Source organism: Larimichthys crocea, chromosome XXI (assembly GCF_000972845.2).
Source record: "Larimichthys crocea isolate SSNF chromosome XXI, L_crocea_2.0, whole genome shotgun sequence".
NCBI classification, from domain to species: Eukaryota; Metazoa; Chordata; class Actinopteri; family Sciaenidae; genus Larimichthys; species Larimichthys crocea.
The window spans coordinates 13687745-13710541 of NC_040031.1; the positions used below are offsets into that span (position 1 = coordinate 13687745).

General features: G+C 41.6%; 1 protein-coding gene across 2 annotated transcripts in view; it reads left to right on the forward strand.

The window, feature by feature from the left end:
* LOC104940628 (potassium voltage-gated channel subfamily D member 2) overlaps positions 1–22797 on the forward strand; it is a 31332-nt gene that overhangs the window by 6332 nt on the left and 2203 nt on the right. The window contains exons 3-6 of one of the 2 annotated variants that reach the window (XM_010757280.3): positions 19115–19277; positions 19744–19842; positions 20813–20911; positions 21923–22143. In XM_010757280.3, coding sequence (XP_010755582.1) covers positions 19115–19277; positions 19744–19842; positions 20813–20911; positions 21923–22143 — 582 coding nt within the window. The remainder of the gene's footprint in view (positions 1–19114; positions 19278–19743; positions 19843–20812; positions 20912–21922; positions 22144–22797) is intronic. The other variant, XM_010757279.3, reaches the window with a different exon arrangement.

Here is a 22797-nt window from a genome sequence, read left to right on the forward strand (position 1 = left end):
GGAAAGGTGATGCTAATATGAGGCTGGTATAATAGTCCTGAAGTGACAGGTGACTTAATGAGAGGAACCTGGCACTGTAATGTGTTCTGTGCGAGCTCCTTTCTGCCCATGCAAATGACTGCTAAATGGAGGAGTGAGAGTGAGGGATGGGGAAACAAGCAGGCTTCTTCATTAGAGATTAAAATCATTGTGAAAAAAAAAGCAGAGATCCTTTTTTTCTTTTCAGCAAAACTGAAAATACGCAAGCCCCTGCATTTTTTTTTTTATTCTCTTTGTTTTCTTCACACTGGAACAGTTTCAGACCAGCAGCTAGAGATTTAAAAGGGTGTTATGGAGGTGTGAGTTGAATGATTGATTAACATTTTATAGACATTCATATATTACAGATTTATTACGTCATGTTTATGTACTTCAATAGGTAGAAACTTCAGAGACTTTCATTTGCACCTTAAATTACATTTTAATGACAGTATATATACATTTATTGAAAAGTACAATGTCAGAAAGAAAATGTATTTGTGGTCAGTCAACCCTGAAGTGAAAAACAGATTGCGGCCAGCTGGTAGGTTGATGTGAGGATACTGTGTGTGTGAACTGACTCTAAAAGCAGGCATGCGTCACTGCGGATGGTCAGATTGATAAATAATCTATATGGCAAGGACAAAATGGCTGTCCCTCCATTTGATTCGATTTCTTTGACAAACCCATCTCAAAGGTACCGCCAGTAACACTCATTCCACGCAGGGTTTTTTTTTTTTTCCATTAATTAACTTTGAATGTGCTGCATTAAGCAGTGAAATAGACTAGCATGTTCTGCACTTGGGCCTGGGTAACGTAGTGTGAGGACATAAAATATGGCATCAGTGTTTTTTTACACTGCTCAGCATTTTCGTCTTCTTTGTGTTGCAAGGAACGTCAAAGATTAATGGAATTTTCCAGAACAAGATTAAAGTTACTCGGAATGAATGCAGCAACACTGCATTAGGAAATAAGGAGATATGTGAGAAAACACATCACCTCAATTTCATTGTTGTTAGACAGCATTTGCTCTGCCGGGCTCCACTTCCATCCAATCTAACAGCCCTGAAGCCCTGACCCAGCGTGAGTGAATGAATGAAATTGGGAAATATTGCCTATATCATGTCCTATCTTGAAAGTTGATATGTTGTAAAAGATATCGGATGTAGCGAGCGCCATGAGATCGCTGGATGAAACGGTGTGAAATGATATAGCCAAGCCTACCAGCTATCTTCTCCTCCAGTGCATATCTTATTTACATACTCAGCATTAACATACAGATGAAAATGGCTAGTCTGGTTATAGAGATTGGTATGCAGACACAATAATGCCTCCTCATCACTTTGTTGAAAAGTACAACAGTATTCGAAGTGGATCCTCTTAACATTAGATCCATGCAACTGTCATGTCAGGGTCACAATAAGCATGTTCTACAAAAAAATATACAAGTTTAGGTTTTCAAAGATTTATCGAAATCATACATACTACTTACATTTGTTGACAAAGGCGGTTCCGTTTTAGTTGTTTGCAGTAAAGATGAGCAACCCTCCAAAATTTGGTTTCGATCCAATACTAAGTAATACCAGCGCCAGAATTACCAGCATCGATCGGAGACCTTTTTATATTAAAGCTGCTAATGTACAGTAATATCATGATAGTCATGATTTATGAGGGGTGTGTTATCGTCATCAACAGGCTTCTTCTGAATATTATGCATTTTTTGTTACTATTCTTGCATGCATGTTAAAACACAAGACAGTCTTTAATGGTAGATAACATCAGTGTAGAAGCAGTGAGTTAATTTATGAATGCATTTATATATATATGCATATCTACACCACGTTATAATGCAAACAGACGCAGACAAATTCAAAAAAGACGCTTCTGGAAATAACTAAAAACACACAAGAATGTGCAATTTGCCGAGCTGGATGGCTCTGCAGCAACTATATTTGTTTTAGTTCAAACGCTGTGTACTGTATGTACATTGTTCTGTGTACAACTAGGTTTTTCTACTCGCTGAATGTTCCTTTATGTCACTGTATGTCACTTGGTAAGTGAGTTTCCTGATTTGATTGTGATCTATTTGTTGTTGTTAATATGTTTTCATTTGCTTGTATTATGCTCTTGGAATCCTTTCGCCACTGCATCCAGCCAAGAAACCCCTACAGGTAGTGAGATGTAGTTAGTGAGGTTAAGAGTTGCAGGTATGTAGGCAGATTCTGTTACCTTTGGACAGAGTAAGGATGTTTCTCCCTGTTTCCAGTGTTTATGCTAAGCTGGGCTTTCAGCTGCTGGTTATAGCTTCATATTTATGTATCTTAGGACAAAGGGCATCTGTATAGATGCTGTGCAGATTGTAAAGCCCCTTAAGGCATGGTGTGATTTGTGATATTAAGATTTATAAACAAAACTGACTTGGCTAGACTTGACTGTCAGCAAGTGCCCACAAACATGTTTCACGGTCATGTGACAAATCCCTCTAGTGTATAGTATTGACAGGTGGAAATGAAGAAGTCTCATGATGAAGATTATGGTATTATAGCTTTATATATTCTGCATAGGGAAAAGGTCAGGGTGGATGGTTAGGTCAACAAAATATTGGACTTAATAGAAGTCCATGCTGCTGACTGCTAAATCACTGACAACATGTTGTTTATTATCCACCATGACCAGGACGACCTTAAAGAAGCAGTGGATTTAACATAAACTATGATGTTTGTAAATCTAACCAAGTCAATTGTGTGCCCAAACCAAACCTCACATAATAAAAACTATTTATTTTTTCAACAGCAATTATAACAAATGTCCTGTCCTGCCAATAGAGATATCAGTTTATAAAGAGCGTTTATTTTGTTCTTCTATAATGCATTGACAAAAACACTTGTGATTTAATTTGTTTATGTCTTTTAATTTAATTTCTTAACTCGGTGTCTCATCTCACACTTGGCAGGAAAGCGAATAACAATATTTTCCAAAAAAAATCAAATACCCATTGTGCGTTTATTGAGTTTTCTGAATCATTGTACCTCTCTTTCATTCTGAACAGATCCTAACATTACTGTGGTTTTTGTATATTCAGTCATCTAAATTCATGCTTTCATTTTAGTGTTATCTCACTTTCCTATACAACTATATCAAGTTCAAGAGCTGCCACTAAAAAATGAAGAGACAGTCACTACCACTTATTTGTCTCCATTTTCATGCTAAGGTCAGAAAACTAATTATCAAGCCAGCATAGCGTTGAAACAACAGAGTGAATTGATACGAGTAATTCCCTCATGGTCACATTAGCACTGAGAAAAAAGTCACTGTAATAAATTGTTAGTTAAACATATGCAAGTCACTGGCCTTGCACTTGTTACTTTTGTGCAACACTTGAACTAATCTGCATACAAAGAATAGGCTTTGGCCTGTTTTCAGGGAGAGCTGTAACAATTTTAATGTCCGCTATGGCTGTCTGAACATCACACCGCTCCCCGCATTGGCATGTAATGAGCGCTGGTAAAGGGAGAAACAGTTGTTCTTTTATTTTTAGATGCCACTGTCTCTATGGTAAACACTGAACTTGCATTCATTATGCAGCATTTCCCAGATCCAAACCAGCCTTTGCCCTCTTCCTGACCTGAAAATCAACTTTGCAGCACACAGATGTAGGAACAAAAAGTTGGGGGGTTGATAGTCCCACTCGTCACTGAGAGGAGTTTGGGAGGAATGTGCTCTTTGCACCGATTATTTCTCTCTGTCGCATGGAGCAGCATAGCAAACACAATATCCTGAAACTGTGCCAGCTTTTATAATACCAGAGTGAGAGTATCCCTCCCCCTGACATTTGTCTCTTTTTCAAAAATGCCCCTCAGCCAACAAACCAACATCTGTGATCAGCAGAGATTCGGAGATTATAGCTAACAGCAATCATCAGTCCGCTGCTGTGTGAACAAAAAAGAAGGGAAAGTGATGAAACTTCTGCTGGTTTGACATCTAATCTGCGGAGTGATAGGGTATCACTGTAGATATGGATGTAAAAAGAAAGTTATGCTGTTTTTAAAAGCCTCTCAGCAAAGCATGAACTGGGAGAAAATGAGAGAAATCCATTACCTTGACAGCTATCCTAGTTTTTTTAAAATACGTACACTTAAATGTTGTGTAGCATACCTTTATTTCCTAGTGACTCACTTTTTATTGTATATTAGAGTGTAATGTTTACACCAGTTACTGTCTTATATCCTGCAGGAGCATTCAAATCAAATAGACTTTCATGTACCAGAGACAAACAGACGGCATAGCTTGTCATCAAATACAGAGAGCGCAGTGAAACTTTGATGCTCGCATATTAATTTTAACTTGGTTTACAGCTCATTCATAACACCTGAAAGTGAACAGCTTCGTGGCAAAGTCATGAATATTGATTCAGCCTGTTTGTCAGATTAAAGCTCTGCTTCACCCCTCATGAACCGTCTGATTTTTGTCAGAGCCGAGGAATCTTGTGCCAGTTTACAGCGCCAAGACATCACAATAAAAGCTCCTCGTGATCAATACTGATCCCACTTGAATGAAATCCACAGTATTCGCTGTAAAGGCAGAATACAGATCTCTGTAAAGCGCGCAAGTGTGCCTTTTGAGTGGAGCTGGCCATACTGGCCGCTGGTAACCCAGTTTCATTGTCGAGTTTTTTGCCACAGGCTCCATAGATTATTAGTTTTTGTATGCTGTATGAATGATAAGAGGCTATGTCCCATTTCAGTTTAGGTATAAAGAGCTTCCTCCTGTCTGCCTGGCAGGGAGGTCCTGCTGAGATGAGGGATGTCAGACTGTCACCCTGACGCATGGCAGCTGTTTCCTGCCTGCCCCAGCTTCTATAAATAGCTAAATATATCACCTAATGTAGGCCATTTGGTCAAACAGAAACTAAACAGGGCATCTGCTCTGGGGCTATATATTTCTCTTTCACCTCAGACTAATTTCTCATGTACAGGTGTATCGCCGCCACAGTCCTAAAATATTCTTATTTCTTCATGCGGACTCAGATGGATTGATGACATTTTAAGTGGCGATCATATAGTGCAAGTCAAATTCAGACCTTCAGACATCTTCAGTTGATCATTTCTGCTGATATAATGTTATTTTCTGAAGATAAATATAAGAAATATATCTGTTATTATCCTCCTTTTTATCAACACTGTAAAGATTACGGCCTGTTGCTGTTATTACAGTTGGTATTTTAGGCTGCTGGCTATATTGTGGCGGTGGACACAATAAAGCTTGTACAATAAAATTCCAATACAATATCTCTACAATAACCACCAGCTCGTGAAAATTGCATTTTTATTTTTTTTTTTAGTTTCTGTGTAATTTTTGTGTCTGTGTGTGTCTGTGTGAAAAACGTTGGTTCTTGTTAAAGGAGGTAGTTAAAATTTCAATCACACATAACATGATGCAATTGAATTACCACAGCGTTAAATCAACAGTTCACTGCCACAGTCTTAACAAGGATCGAGCATTAAATCTTCACAAACTGAAATGGTAATGATGCTTTTATTGTGCCCACCCACTATAAATTCAGAGCAGTCACGTGACAGGTTGAAGGCAGCACATATCAGTGTCTGCCTTTTGTCAGTATTTCAGTGTAATTTAGTGTCCCACAGTGATAAACTATAGTGCTTTTCCAGGTTTCTGCAAAAAAAAAAATAGTGGGGCGCTGTGACTGGTTCAGACTAAAGTAGCTATTTGATTGATATCCATTAACTCCCCAGAGGAATCTTACTGATTCCTCTAGTGCCACCATGAGGTTGGCAATTTAAAGTTTTAAGTGAAATATCTTTGTTCAGCTGTAATAACTTTTCATCTACCACAATGTGTGTGCCTGTAAAACTCATCAGCTTCAGCTGTACTCTGTGTTAAGTGTGAATTGGCAAATGTTAACAAGATGGTGAATATAATAAATAGTATACCTGCTAAAAATCAGGGTGTTAGCATTAGTATTATGAGTATGAAAGCATTTAGCTCAATAGACTAGTATCAGCAGGTGCAGCGTTGGCTCAGTAGCGGTGGGGACTTTGCTTGGGAACTGGAGAGTAGCTGATTAAAGTCCAACATGGACAACAATATAGAGTATGGACTGGCAGTGCCAGTTCAGCGCTTTGGCACTGCCATAGAGCCCTTGAGCAAGGCCCCAAACTCCTAACTGCTCCCGGGGTACCCGACTATGTGGCAACCATTGCTCTGCAGTGTTTGACTGTTTGTTTGATTGTATTTTGGCAAAAAAATAATAATGAGAAAACAATTTCCCCTTTAGGGATTAATAAAGTAAATCTTCTTCTAAGTCCTGCTAATTCTTGCTCTAACATCAAATTGGATGGCTTTCACGTTTGATTGCGCTATCACAGAGAGCGGGACAGTTTATTGTGATTGTGCTTTAGTCTCACATTAGGTGTTTCAGCATTATTTTACAGAGCTGCTGGATGACAACCAGACATGACTATGTTTTTGGACTTTAAGTATTCTCATTTTACAAAACGATTAATAAAATATGATATGATGAGTATTTTTAAAAGCCTGCATGCAGGTGATGAATACACATTCCAGGGGGTAAGTTGTGCTCACGACTAACAAGGTAACACTAGGTAAACATATTGAAGCTGAAAGAAAAAAACAAAATAACAGATTTTAATCCTACGCTGTCAGTGGTTGTTTTTTTTTACTTAAAAATGGCAACAGTTTAAAAGCTTTATTTAGAGCGGGATGGATGATAGCTACTGAGATTCATATATTTGTCTGGTTGTTATTGAAGTGCAGGTTCAGCTCCCACCTAGAGGATTTCCTGCCTGTGTGTCTCTCTGCAGGCATCCTACACATGAATATGATAACTGCTTAAGGATTGCATTTCCATGTGGGGATATTCACTTCTTCTTTAAGGTATTAGTGGAAAACTGTAAAACCGTGTTGATTATTATATGTATTTTCTTCCCTTTAGCCAATTGTCCATAATCCCTGTGGAGAAGCTTAAGAGTTAGATTTCCGGCATGTTTTATCTTTACATAACGGCCACAAACAAATGGAGTGTGTCCCTTTTTGGCTAAGCTGCACTTTTGGTTTGACAAAGGCAGAGGAGAAAGCCACCCAGACAGTTTGCATTGATAAAGCCAGGCACTGCAATCAATTTCAGGTTCAGCTTTGGTCTCATTTACTTTGCAGATACGGGCTCACTCTCACATGCATGGAAGCACAAGTAACACATACGCACACAACACATCATTTACATTCCTGGTGATCTTGGATCCTCTGGTCCTCGCTGTCCACCAGAGGTCACAGGGGAATCCTGCTTTTGCATCCTGGGATCCAGAATCAACCTCTCTAATGTGACATTCAGTTACTACCAAAGGTCTCATTGGGACCCAGAAATCAATTGTGTATGGCCATTGCTCCATTTTACTCTCTCTCCTCCACACTGTTATGTACATATGTTGATGCGTTGCCGTCGTTTCGACTCTCATCGTCTTTTCTATGAGATGGCATCCATCAAAGTTAATGGGCTGTAATCATCACCACAAATATTCTGTCACACGTCCCACTGCTCGCTCCTGAGTATTCAACTCCCAGTCAATGGGATGTAAAGAGTGACAAGAGTGAGGAACACAATTTCCCATATCATTAACAACTCTAAGTGAAAGATGGCAGCGAATCCAAAAAAACTTTAAGGAATTCAAAAATCTAGTTTGTTTACTCAACACCTTCGGGGACTGCAGAGGAGGAACATCGATCAGAAGTGCATGAGACATACAGTCGATAATACTGACACAGTGTTTCAGCCACCCATCAACATTGTCACCGTGTGAAATAATTCTTATTAAAGTATGTCACTCGCTCACAGATCTGCTGTGTGCTTGATAGATTAATTTTCCAAGTAGCCAGTCCTGCCAGCTTCAAATCAGAGTTCAGCATATGCTGGATATCTACTTATCTCCAGGCTCTATGCTGCTGGACTTCTGATTATACATCACACAGGCGCTCACACACCCACCCACACACACACACACACATACATAGACTACTCTTGCAATGCCAGGCATGGCAGTTCTCCAAGTAGACTCTCCCTGATGTATTTGTGTGTTTGATAGGATGTTTTAGCTGGTGCATCCCCAGAAGACAATTTGTAGACCTCAACAGATGTAGAAGTCCAATTAGAAAGCGTGTGAATGAATGGGAGAAATGGGAGATGAGCATTCCAACTCTCTCTCTCCCCTAAGACAGACAGCTAATCTTAGAGTACAGGAACAAAAACCAACATCACTTCTGTTTCGGAGGGGAAACGTTAAAAACAAGAGAAATAAAAGCAAGAGAGCAGGCGGGAAAAGAAGCGCCTGTGATTTGATTTTCTTAACACTACACAATCAAAGAGGAAAGCGTTGAATTTGATACAGCTTGCTCTCACTCCACATCTACAGTATGTATAAATATCTCCTTCTGTTGTCTGATTCTTCAAGGGCAGACGTCCCACAAAGCAATTGCTTTGCCATCAGCCAAGACCAAAAAAAAAGAGGAGAAGAAATGAAAAAGTGCTTAAATATAGCAACCCCCTGGGATAGTGGGAGGGAGGGCGTGCTGTAGTGTGATTAAAATGAATAACCTTCATTCAGTCACGATTGGTAACGGTACGTTCGAATGTGCCGTCTGTGGTGGAGCCTGTCTTTAGAGTGTTAACATCATTATTCATCAGAAGGTCTGTCCTCTGCAGTGACAAAGATGTTGAGGTTATAAATAATGGGGTTTCGTCTTTAAGTACACATGCTTTCTCTTTCTGGCCCAGGGTCAGTTTAATTCAAGCTTCAACCACTCCTACTGTGAAAGCAGACATGGCAATAAACTTGTTGATGACTGATAGATTGCGTTGATGCAAGGCAAAATGACCTTTTCAGTTGTGTTGTTGTTGTTCTGCCCATGGCTTCGAGTTATTATTTTTCATGTCATTTTTTGATTTGACAGGAGAAGTCTCGTGGAGTGAAATGGAAAAAGTAATGACGTCCCCAATGCGCATGAAGTAGCGTGGTGCAGGTGGGGGAGATGGTGGATAGTGCTGCAGCTAGCAGCTCTACTCTGCCCCAGGGGGCAGTCAGCAGCTGTTAGAAGAGATGCAGCTCTCTCCAATACTTCCCTACAGGTTCTCGCTGGTTCCTGGTACTCGCTGTTATCTGGGCTCACTGCTGTCGCCAGTCTGGCTGCTGTCCACACTCGCTGAGAGAGAGCGCTCACTACATTTTTACGCTTCACCACTCTTTCTGTCTCATCCCAACCTCCGCTATTCCCCTTCAGTTTCTCTGTGAGATTTTGAAGTGTTCTTTTGAACTTGCAGCTGTTTTTTTTAAACGGCTGGAATTTGTACCTTGATGTTTGTTTTTAAAGATGCTCAGAGGAATTAAAAAAAAAATGCGTCTTTCACTGCTATGACAAATAAGGGCCATTTCTGCACCGCGTTCTGCATCTGCTCACATTTTCTCATACGAGGCATTAACTATCTTCCATGTGAGTGTTTTGTTTGAACAGGAAGCAAACCTGAAGATGAGGGGCTGCAGCTGTTTGGTGTAAAAAGCTGATATAGACAATTTAAAATTGCAACTTAGACAGAATCCAGAAGTGTTCTGGTGTTGAACATTAAGTAAATCGATCATTTCCCCAAACAACATGTAGTGTCTTGAGACCTTCTCCTTTTCTTCAAATTCTAGGAATAAGTTTCGCCTACTGGGCATAACTTTATGCTTTTTTAAGCATTTTTTGTAACATTGAATTGCCCAGAGATATCAGAATGATGCCTTAACGATAAGTCAGTTAGTCGTTAAAGTTCATTCAATACCATTCATCCATCCATCCATTCAATGTAACTGCTTGTTCTTATCAGGGTTGCTGGAAGCTGAAACAAATCCCAGCTGACACTGGCGGACACTATCACTGGACAAGTCGCCAGTTCATCACAGGACATAGAGACAAACGACCATTCACACCTACGACCAAATTAATCTCTTAACTGCATGTTTTGGGGCTGCAGAAGGAAGCCAGAGTACCTGGTGAGAACCCACGCAGACACATGCAAACTTCACACAGGATCGAACCTTGGCTAGAGCCTAGATTAGGACGTCTTTGTGAGGTGACAGTGCTAACCACTGCCCCACCATGCCGCCCTTTAAATAATCTCAATATAAGCTCTTACTTACTAGCTTCTCCAGAGCTTTCAATCTTAGCAGACAGTTGTCACTAACAGACAGAGTTTGCTCAGTTGTCAGTGAGATGGATCTGTTGACTTGCAAGATTAGTAGTTGTGGTATTAAAACCTGAAATGGTTTCAGCTTCTTAAATGAGAGGAAGCAGTGCGCTTTGAACTGTTGATCCAGACATTAGACTTAAGGTCTGGCAAATGGTGATGGGCATTTTAATTAGATTTTGATGTTAAATCATTTAATAGATTGAAGTGGTATTTCAGTGAAGTTGTGAGAGACAAATAATAAAAAAAAAATTGAAACAGCAGAGGCTGATATTCTGAGATATACCATAGTATGGCTATATTGAATTTACAATTCCCTTAATGCAACTCCAGAGCATCTTTTATTGAACGCTTCCTGTCCACTTTTTTCAAATCCCTATCCACTTATAGTGTTATAACTCAGGCCTGGCCTCAGTTTCCAAACCAAGCATAGATGACCCTGAAAGCACCACTATGACATCATCAGGTTATTTTCTTTGACAAAACAGATCCACAGAAGACTTTATATCTGTTTTTACAAGATGAGTAGTACTCCTCATAATGAGGAAAGGAAAGCTTTTTGAGTGCCCCTTTCATCAAAAAAGCAATCAGTAGATCAATTGATACTGAAATTAATCAGCAAACACAGGCTGTTGGCTGAAACTGACACCTTTAAATAATTTTTTTTTTTTTAAAAGCCCAAAATCTGATGACACTGTTCTCTGCTGATTTTTAGATACCGTAGCTCACGGATGCACACGCTGCAAACTCAGAGTTAAGAGGCCATTTGGTGAAGGGAGTTGATATCCAGCGGCTGCTCTGTGTGGAATCGCACATCAAAGTTAATCTTGCACCGTCTGCTCTGGCGCCGCGGAGCACTAATCTGCTGTCAGTGTGATGAGGCTCCTGGACCAGTTCCCCTTTTCAACACAGAGGCACTAATCCGCAAGACCTTTCACGTTTTTCCTCTTCCCCTTCACCTGACCATACAACAAAGGTCACAAGGGTCACTTTGAAATCTCATTTGATCAATACTAGTTGACTATTTTGGTCCTTTTGTACAGAATGTGTCAGTAAGAGGTCGGTTTGGTCAACTGTTGTGTCCTTGTGAGCTTTTTCAAGTCAGATAGGAATTTCACACTGCAGAACACAATAATACAACAATACGACTATTAACACTCCTACTACTGCTATTTTTAGTTATTTTTCTCAGTTGTGGCAATAAAATGGCAACAGATTTATTTATTATAAGAAGATAAACTGAGAGGTAAATCCAGAAGTGACATCAGTAGTGTTCGCGTGGATGTGTGTATATAGGGTAGTGTAAGGCAATGTAAAAGTAAAAAAAAAAGAAACAAAAGGCTAAGTAAAGCAGGCGCTGGAGGGGAAGAAAGTGAGCCATGGTTAAAGTAAGGACTTTTATATCCTTTGGAGCGCTGGGCCCTGGTGCTCCAGATCTAACTGGACACTGAAATCAGCCTCCTCTGGCATCTTAAAGAAAGTAAAAAAAACAACAACCCTAAAAAACACATAAGCCACCTAAGCAGAGGCCATCACAATTGGTCACGTCCAAAGCGTTTTCGTCTTTAATCCCACCTCAGGTCTTCACACGCCAGAGGTGAGGTAACTCGCTGCCTGCTCGATCAAAGCTTTCTGTGTTGTAAAAAAAAAAAATGCCACCACTCTCTCGCTCGCATGCCGATTAACCTCTGATGAATATGAAATGAGTTTATTAGCATAATCGCTTGAGTGTCTGATGATTTCATTTTATTATCACGTCCTCTCATAATCCATAGCTGTAGCGGCCCTTCGTGCTTCCAAACCCCCCTCCTCCTCTTTAATGTTTCTTTGCCCTCCCCATTCAGCCACAAAGCAGTGTAATTGCATTATCAAAGTTACATACTGACGTTGTGGGAATATATTTTTAGCCCCTGGCTTTCTGAAGCAATGTAAAGGGCAGAAATCTCAACATGGAATGACAAATTGTATTTAGAACAATGCTGGAGTTTCGGTTTCATCATGTCCTTGCTGATCGAAGACTTGCATCACCCAGACCTCCCTCTAACACACACAAATTATTATTTGCGCGTTTTGCAGGATGGCATGCTATTTTATGGATCCATGTGGATACTTAACCCTCGTAAAATTTCTATTAATACACAGTAATTAAAAAGAAATTGCCACAAGGAATTGGTCGTAATCATGACGACGAGGAGATGAAGTAGAGGTGACTCGGCACATAATTGCAGTGAAATAGGGGTGGCTTTTTTTTTTTTTTGCGTAGGACAGCAGTTGTTTCTCAAGTGTCAGCAGGTGTAGACGGAGCAACTGGAGAAGAGCAGAAGAAAAGAGAAATGTCAAGCAGGGCTGAGCTAGCACTGCATGATAATAGAAAAGGAGGGGAAGAGGAAAGAGAATGAAGCGTTTCATCTCCAGACTCATAGTTAGAGGCAGGCAGGTCCAGGCAGAGGAAGGGTGAGTCAAAGTCAGGAATGGAAGAGCGCTAGAGAGGAAAGCTTTTTATCATCCCCGACTCTTAAGAAGATCTCCCAAATGAGAGAGGGCGTGCATGCTAATGTCAAAGCCGTGGTGATAACTAGCCGCCTGGTTTTCGTGGGGGTGAGGGTTAAGCTGGGATTTGGAGGGCTGAGGGAATATGTTTGATATGTGAGCGAGAGGGAGCTGAGGTGCCTTTGCCAGAGCTATACGTGGGGGGATTATTCTATATGGTTTATCAGTGTCTGCATGGTTAAAAGAGAGGAATTGCACTGGCCTTTATTGGGTCTGCGTAGCTCCTGAGACTCCAGGGTGCAACGTTCAGTTTGCGAGATCAAAGCCACATTGACACCTCCGCGTCACAAAGTCTTCATTTACAATGCATTAATACTGACTGGCATGTAGCCACACATCCTATGGCTGCTTCCTTGAACTTCACATCCTAACCTTCAGCTCTACCCAACCGCCTTTCCACGAATCTGCAGAGACTAGATCTCAGCTGGATTGTGGAAAGTGCACAAAACAATCTGCTCCACATTTCATTTTACTGCATTACAACAGCCAGTCTGTGCATCTTTGCCCACTGTGCCGACGATGTTCACCTATCTCAAAGTTGTCCTTCCCTGTAGCTATTGTTCACAGTTACTCATACTCGACTGCTCTGTTTTTCCTACCACACGCATTACACCAGGCAGTGCGGTCCTCTGGCTCCTTCCTATCTCTGCTTTCCCATCTCCCCATTATGTTGTGTAGTTCTGCCAGCCTCTCCTTCTCTCCCTTATCACCTGCAGTGAAAATCTAACGGGCTAATCCCAGCGCCTGTGGGATTCCCCCTTCTATAATGATGTATATCTGAGGGATAGCATCAGAGCAAAGTCCTATCAGCCTACACACTCTTAATCCCATCAGTCTTTGGTGTCCAAACCCAAGAGAGGCAGCGTTTTGGATGTTGTGCTCCAAGGGCTGTAGCCAGAGATGCAGTGCAGAACATCAGGAATGATACGTGGTGTTTAGGGATCATGTTGGAGATCATGTTCATTTATTGTGCTTCTGAAACCTTGTGGTGTATCTTCCCCCTAAGGATTGCATTGCAGTGGTACATACTGTAGCTGTGCCGCTGCATCCTGCAGGTCACCGGCGATGCTCGCAGTCTCTCTGAGATTTTATTTCATGGTCTCTTCATGGAGAAAATACAAAATGTGCTCAATATTTTGACACGCTGACCAAAACACAAAACAGATTACCATTTGGCTCATTAATAATATAAATATATGTCTCAGCAGAGAGAGGTTTCCTTTATTCAACTAGCTTCACTTACACTTGTTTGCTGCAGATTTTTACAGATACATTTTTCTTTTCTTACTCGGTGGTCAGATTCACGATGCCTATTGGCACAGAGGAGAACGATCATATAGCCTTTTCCCTTTCTTGTTTTTATGAGCTAAATTTTTTATTAGGCCTCTGACATAACCACCCTCAAGACCTCTCCTGCAGCACTCCATAAATCTTCGCATATACAACCCAGAAAATATATATCTTCTTGTCACTCACGCTAGTACGCCTCTATGACATGCAGGCAGTTTAATCCATTTTCTTGAGATTCTGAATTCATAGTTGTATGAGCAGGATGGAGTTCAGGAGGAAAATTACTTTTTTTTTTTGGTACATCTATTATTTAACTGTCAGCAAGGATGAATATTGCGCTCTTTCAGCCTTGTGGAGAAGGTACAGAGAATATTGTCGCGGAGCGTTGTTCTATTTTGCTCCTTGTCATGACTTGTGAAAAATGGAGCCTTCCTCGCTTGGTCAGTGCAAGGCTTCATCGCTTCTATGTCATGCTCTCAGATATGATTTTAATGTTGTGTCCAGTCTGACACTCTTTGATCTGATTTCACATCACGCTCGCAGGAGATGTCGCCACTTTGAGGATATCTGATCCTTCCCGACCTTGCCTCTACCCCGACGTCCCTGTGCAGTTTTAATACCTCCCTCTGTCATTATCAACGTTCGATTGGTACAGTCGGTGACAGTATCGGAGTTTCAGGATAATTGACAGGTTCTGGTCTCACAGGTTTGGAGGGCTTGTCTGTGCTGTAGAAACCATTGAACTGTGAAACTGAGCAAGTGAATTACCCCAGGAAGCACTGATAGGGAGCTCAGTGTGCAATGGGATGGTCGGTGAAGGTCAAACAGAAAATCATGCATTCACAGAATTATGGAGGAAACGCCAGGGACACGCAATGCAGGGAGCATGCTTGAAATTTAGCACTCATCTTTTACAATTCTGCGGGTGACTAAAAGTAGGTGACCTTGACATTTTTTCTGAAAATTCTGTGTTTTGTGTTGTGTTAGCATCTCAAAGAGCATTTTATAATAAGTTCACATGACCTCAACACACAAGACACATACCAACGAGTCCATTGAATGTATAAAATAAGAGACAAACGCCAAGAGGGATGTGAAGCTGAACCAATCTCATGGAAGAAGGTGAGACTGAAGTTAATTTTAGATTCAGATTATCAGATAGTGGGCCTCACAGTAATTACTGGCATGAAACAACGGGGATAGATGTTGCATGAGATAGGACAGTGTACTTAATTCAGCTTGATTTTAATCAGCAGACGAATCATAATGCTTAATGTATTAATCAAATTAGCTTCATTCCACTGCATTGAAACATCAAAGTGGAGTAGATCAAAGTGCAGTTCAATGTCTTTACCATTACTTATTTAATAGGATCGGACCACACACACTACACTATAAGACCTTCATCACAGGATTTTTCTTCATTCGTACACCTTGACCTTGATCGCTCACAATCAGTGCAATCAAATCCTGTGAGGCCGTTTGAGCATCATTCTTTTCCATTGCTTTTATTACTGCACTTTACTACAGTCACTTCTGCAGGAGGTTTCACGGTAAAAGCTGGAAGTGGAAGTGGAAGTTAGATGTATCATGTCAAAGGTGTCAGTGGATGATTGGATTTTAACGCCGTTGACAAAACCCTTTCAGCTCAAAGATCCGCCACAATCCTTCTTGGATCCTAATTGTCAGCACTGCTAAGCTCCTGGCGGTGATTTCAACTGGCATGTGAGTTGGTGGGACAGCAAGTCTTATTTTAGACCACTTTGATTACATGAGAAACCTGAACCTGTCCTCACTCAAGTGAGGTTTTAATGTAAGTGTTGCTTTTGTCCTGCCAACCTCCAAACACTTTAACAGCAGAGCAAATTCAAGGTTTTTACAATTTCATTTTATCTGAAAACTATTTATTTAATTTTGTTTGATTGTCTGGCTCCGAGAAGAGAATAAACAAATGACGTGTCTATAAAGTCATCCAGATATCTTGTTTGTTTTTTTAATTTTCTCGCTTCCCACTAACCAGATGGCAGTCAGATTTCAGACACAGGGTTCTGGAAGACAATCAAGGAACAAGATTGCTTTTTTAGGAAGGGGGTTCGGTTTAACTAGATGTCAAATTAAAAGCCTCACACACGCACTCACGTGCACGCAAGTATGCACGTATACATACGAGCGCTCGTTCTTGCGACTGCTTATGTGTGTGTGTGTGTGTGTGTGTCCAAGCGTGTCCATGTTTTTGGGTGTCAGCGCTCGCTGTGAGGCGGTGAGGTCATGTACAGAAATCTGTCTCAGAGCACCTCCTGATGGAATACCGCACCTCTTCTAAGGTCAACCGCACAAACTCTGCCACGCAGGTTGATACAGGGACTCATGAATGTTTGATTGGTCTATTATCCAAGTCGGGCGGGGACATTCATCCCCCGCTTCTGGAATTCAAATATTCCTTTTAATCTGACATTTCTCCTGCACCCTCTGTGGCATACCCCTTGCTTCACTCTCTCAGTGCGGCGGGGCTTCATCTGCAGTGCTGTCATCTCACTGTAGGACAATTCTACAGAATGCGTTGTTTTTTAAGACCGGCGCGAGTGCAGTATGGTTTCAGGTGGGTGGAACTGGGGAATTGATACTCAGTCATTTCGACACTCCTCTTCCTCCTCTGCAGGGTGGATAAGGATCTGGCTATCCATCTTCGTGTCTCACCCATGTCAGCTCGGGGTAGCGAACGTGGGTACCTGGTAGTCGGAGACAACAAGAACAAAGCCGGAACATTACTTTAATCTCTCGCCGCTGTTAATTCCTACCTCTGCCGTCATCCAGGAGGCAGAGCTTTGTGTATCTCAGCTTCCCCCTTATGAACAATCCATCACTGTTAGTGCTTCTCTCCAGAGTGTGCTTGCTCCCTTCTTTTTTCACCTGCTCACTGCTTTGCTTTCAAAGGACGTTGCTCGCTGAGAGAACTGAAATACATTGTATTCCACAGTTGAGTGTTCAGACTTATTTTCACATCCAGCAGCATCTTGACACCCCTCCTATTGGAATAAAACACACGTGAGCAGCCACCTTCCTGTGATGAAATGCTGCCCTGCATTTTTATGTGGATCTCTTAATAGGCTTTCAACAGTACATCCGGAATCTATAATTGACACCTGCTGTCAAGCTTCAACGGTGATTACATAGGAAAATGACTTGACCTGTAATGAACTGTAAAACTAATGACATCTGTGTGAGATTACTCAACTTGAAAGCAAACTGTTGTACATGAAGTCCCATGAAGCGTGATATTAAAATGTCCACTTTTACATCTTTACGCCCAAGCGCTGTAAAAGCCCAGACTGTCGCGCCCAACGTGATGGAAACCTGAGGCTAATGACTCAGGCAGACGGCCGTGGGCATTAGACAACTTCATTTATGAAATAGTCAACCTCCCGTGTAGCGATACATTCACATTACCCTGCCTCACTTGAGAGACGCGCAGCTGTCACAGCCACTGAGCAATGCTGATGTCCTTTCCTACCTGCATTCATCTTACTCTCAGGAGGTAATGGTCTTCTCAGGTCATTTGCGCATTAGGGTCTCGATCATTCATCTCAGCCACCTGCAGTCCTGTGGATTGCTGGTTCTCCGCAGCACATAGAGGGATGTTTAGAAAGACAAGGAAAACATACATGCTCTGAATCATTCATTTGAACTCTCAAAACACAATGCTGCCTGTGGCTTAAAGTGTCCGCACAGGGCTATTCATAAACATGCAGGTTATGTTCAAATGATTTGTAGGTATAATTTACAGGGATTGTCTCTCTTGCTATTAATTTCCTAGGAGAAATCCCTCATCATTTCATGACGCTGAATGATAATCACGTCTCTGGGTGGCAACAGAATGTCACTGAGTTTGTGGATAAATATTTAGTTTGTTAGTCTTGAATTCGGTAGAGAGTTTGGTTTAGGTTTAGTACATGTGTTAGGGTTCAGCAACATACTGAACTTACTACTGATTGTTGCATCGGTATGTTGGAAGGACTGAAATGCATTTGAACACTAATGCTAAGTGCTTAACTTGGATTGAACGTGAGTGGCTACAAAACTTAGAACTGAATCGAACGAAACAATTCAAATCGGCTAAGCGATTTGTACATTTAGTAAAGTGGCTCTGGAGGTGTCGGCCACTGCAAAGAAAGTGAGACAGCGATGTCAGTTTGTTTCTAGCTTTACCTTTACCACAGACAGGTTCGACTGTCCGATAGGAGACAGCCGCAATTAATCTCTTTAATGGGGACGATTCAGACTCATCTGATGTATGTGCAATCATTAATCTGTTCATGTTGAATGAAGCCTGTTCAACATTTGTATAATGTTGAAAAATTACATGCCGATGCTTAGGTACACCATCAAATCAGTGTTACGCACAATTTCCAAAGAGCTGTTTTTTTTTTTCGTGAACGGGAAGCACTTATCTACATTCAAAATTCAAGGTCCATTATCACATGTGGAAGAAGAACAAAACACAGAAGAGGCCCACAGACTTTAATGATTTCTCCAGGGTTCGGCGACACACTGTTCCCTTTCCATTTCGCTTTTACTCGATGTGATGCTACTCCCTGTATCTTTCACAAGCTGTTTGAGTAACAGAGGTCACGGGGGATGTGTAGTGTGTTTGGTCATGATGTGAAAGCATTAGCCCGTGCCAGCAGGTGTGTAATTATATATGAAACAGAGTTTAAAAAAAAAAAAAAGAGGAACATCATTGCATGTAGAAACTAGGCCAGGAAGAAGAGACTTCATAAAAGTCCTATTTATTCTTCACCCACTTCAAACGTATGACTTCTTATTTGAAGTTGTGAAATAATCCAAGGTCACTGTCACTATTTCAAGACCAGTAAAAAATAGCGTTAAACACACAACAATTTAACATCATAAAACAAGCTTCCAGAGCGGATAATCGGAAAATATTATTTTTTTCCTTGTTTGTCAACCCGGTGTGCTCACCGGTGTCTGTTTACTGTGTTGCAGGTACGGTGACATGGTGCCAAAAACAATCGTGGGGAAGGTGTTTGGGTCCATATGCTCTCTGAGTGGGGTGCTGGTCATCGCCTTGCCTGTCCCTGTCATCGTGTCAAACTTCAGCCGTATCTACCACCAAAGCCAGCGGGCAGAGAAACGACGAGCCCAGAGGGTACTGACTCTCCCCCTCCCTCTGTCTCTCTCTGGCCCCTTTTTCTCTCTCTATCTCTCTTTGTTTTGCTTCTATCTGCCTCTTTCCTCTGTCCCTGTCTTATCCGCACGTAACAGAATGACAGGGCAAACACTATCTTCCAGAATATTAATCTTTTTATTGTGTTTATGTGTCTGTGTGTATTGGGTGGGCTAAACTTACTTGAGTATATTTCAGTGGGAGAAAGAAATAAGAGAGGGAATGACAATGACTGAACAAATGATCTTCAGAGTTTAGTGTCAGCAGCTTTTCAATAGCAATATGTGCATTTCTTTCTAAAAGTGTTTGCTAAGGCAGAATTTACTAATGGTATATTTAAGAATGGCCTCTTCTTGCTAAATACTGTGGCTGCCAGAGGGAGACAGAGCCAATTAGTGTGACAGACAAACCGTCAGAGGCTAAAACAGGGGTCTGTTTGTTCAAACAGAAAACTCGGCTTGCTAGAATCCGTGCTGCGAAGATTCGGGGCACTAATGCCTATATGCGCTACAAACAAAATGGGCTCCTGATCGACTCACTGGAGGAGGTAACGGGACCAAGCAACAGCTCGGGGGCTGACTGACCGGGGCCTCGCTGATGCTTGCATGCCGCTCTGCTCGGGGGGCCATGCCACCACACACAGGGGAGGGTTGGGTGGGGTTGGGGTGGGGCTTCTCATGCTGTAACACAGGGGCTGTTGTCATTCCAGTGCTTCAGTGTGATCGTCCTCTCTCTCTCTCTCTCTCTCTCTCTCTTTTTACATCACACCTCTCAGCTGCAGCATTGACATGCTTCGTCAACACTCTCCCTCTGTCCATACAGCAGGAGGGCCAGGCAGGCACACTTGCCTTCTGGTGGAGCACAGCCATTACAGTCACACTGACTCATGACCAAGCTCTGCATGTCTGTCCAACAGGGTTTGGAGGGGAAGGAGGGAACCAGAGGCTTACTGGACAGTAGGTCGCCTATGGAGGCTGTCTGCTCAGCCTGCATCTCCTCTAAACTCTGTTTTTGATCTGCTGTGTGTGTTCTGTGTGTTATTCCTAGAGCATCCAGGTTGTAGTGCCGACTAACACAACATCCCTTCCATCCCAGAGCCGTGCAGAGCTTCATGAATGTGTGTAGTGTTGTTGTGGTTAAGAATCTGTGCCGTGTTTGGTGCAATCTGTTCGATCTGTGTCTAGGTGCGCCACTGCTGTTGCACTGAAATGAGCTTCAGCTCTAATTTGACTTTTCTGGTCTTTCTCAACAAATCAGCGAAAGAATGGCAAAAATCAATTCTATCAGTGAAACATGTTGTAATCAGCCACTGTCTCTATGCATCTCTAAAGCATCCCCATCTCACTAGGTTCTCAGTAGATTGGCTGCCGTGCTACAGATCAGCATTTCAACCCTCAATGCTTTGCGTACTCTCCACTACATCGTCGATCTAGCTGTTGCCTGAAACTCCGTTCCTGTGCAGAGTCTTAATCTGGTGATCTACACTGTTTGTTTTTTTTTATTTTGTCTATTTGAAGGCCTCCAAGGAGGCAGGACAAGCCCTGGTGGCGAAGGCTCCAAACCCTCCTTTTGAGAGCCAACATCATCACCTGCTGCACTGCCTGGAGAAGACCACGGTAAAATCCCCCTTTCTTTTTTTAAACTAAAACCTAAAAGCTGTGCAATCACGTAACTGTCTTCCATTTTTAAAAACTATTTTGGTAACATGTTTCAGGCAGTTTTAAAATAGCTCACAGCAAAAAATAACTCTTTTGATCTAATATTGCATCAGTTCTACAGTCTGCAGTAGTGTCAGCCTGTTACAGTGTAGTGCAAATAGAAACAAAGTGAGATTTTTTCATCCATGCACAAACTGTAGAATCATTTCCTATGCAGCGCGAGTTAAAAATAGCTGTAAATGGGGATGGGGAATGTTGAGTCCCCTCTCCAGCAACACGCTAAAGATAACATGGACTCCACCAGCCAGTAGCATTATTCCCTGCAAACAAACCAGCATACTTAATTTTACACTATCTATAATTTAGAGATGTAAGAGCCTTTTTAATGCTTTGGCTGTGACATGAGTTTTACACTTGCAGCACTAAACCCCGTACAGACACATGGACAGGCGGTAAATCAGCGTTCCTACTCATAGATGACATCTCCCCCTAGTAAAAGGCTTGCCAGTCGTCAGGGAAAAGCTCCATAAAGGCTCGATGCCATTCAGATGGCACATTTACATGGTGGTGTGCGTTTGCACATGGCAGAGTGCGGTGCAGGAGAGACAGAAGGAACATAAGAAAAGATGCACGATTCAGGGCATGGCGTTGGATACTACACGGTGTCTCTCTGCCACCTGCTGGTGGAGTCTCAAACGCACTTGCAGCCTGACCTTCAAGACATGCTCATTTGTCATAGGGATAACAGTTGTGAATGTTTTCACAGATGGCACTTAATATGGACATCTGGGCCAATATATTTCTATTCCCTTGATGATTCATTTTCCAATTATTAAACAATTTTGCTGTGGATTCTGTTCAATCTGTTTAGTCTTTACTGTGAAATGTCTTCACTCATTGTTTAGCTGGACCGATCATTGATGTAATCGAGTGATTCATGAGCAACATTGCCACCATCTTTCTCTGCAGAATCATGAGTTTGTGGACGAGCAGACATTTCAGTCCAACTGCATGGAGATCTCTGTGATGAACAAGTCGGGCTCCCGTACATCCTCACTGTCCTCGTCACCACATGGACTCAGCTCGTGCTGCTCTCGACGCCACAGGAAGAAGAGTAGCTTCAGCTTGCCCAGCACAAACAACCAGGAGCTCAGCACCATACAGATCAGAGAGAGGCCTGTGGCCAACAGGTAGTCAATCTGTTTTGCTCTTTTGTCTGTATGCATGCCAACAGCTAATCATGTATTATAAGATGAGGTTAATGATTCCAATGATGAATTCATTATGCAGATAAATTAACTATGATTCATTATAAATGAGAAAAAAAATACATTATTTTCTACATATTTGGTTTCTAGATTTTCAGATATCAGATAATTAGTTTGTATCTTTCAAAAACCATAATTTATTGAACGATCTCACGGCTGGTTTTCTTAATTAAAGAGATTATAGTTTTCAAGCATGAGTGATTTTTAGACATGTTGGGTTTCCTAAATACAGAATTATTTTGACCTCTACTGGTACTTATCTTTAAGATAGTTTTAGTTTTATTTTTGGTTCAAACATATGTGTCTCTGAGATTTCTGCTTCCAATCCAACACAATGAAATTGCTCAAAGGAAGCTCAAAGAAAAACAGCAACGCCTCCCTCCTCAAACACCGTCCCTGCTACTCCTGATAATCCACAGTCTGCACAGTTTTCAGTATAGCTGCTTTTCTACCAAAGAAATTGTCTCTTCTCTCCGTGAAAACCGTTGAACAGCTTGTTCCCTGGATTATCCAGTCCAACTAGGACACAGTATCTGAAAAGAGCCGTTGAATGTAATTTTTTGATGTGAGCAGCAC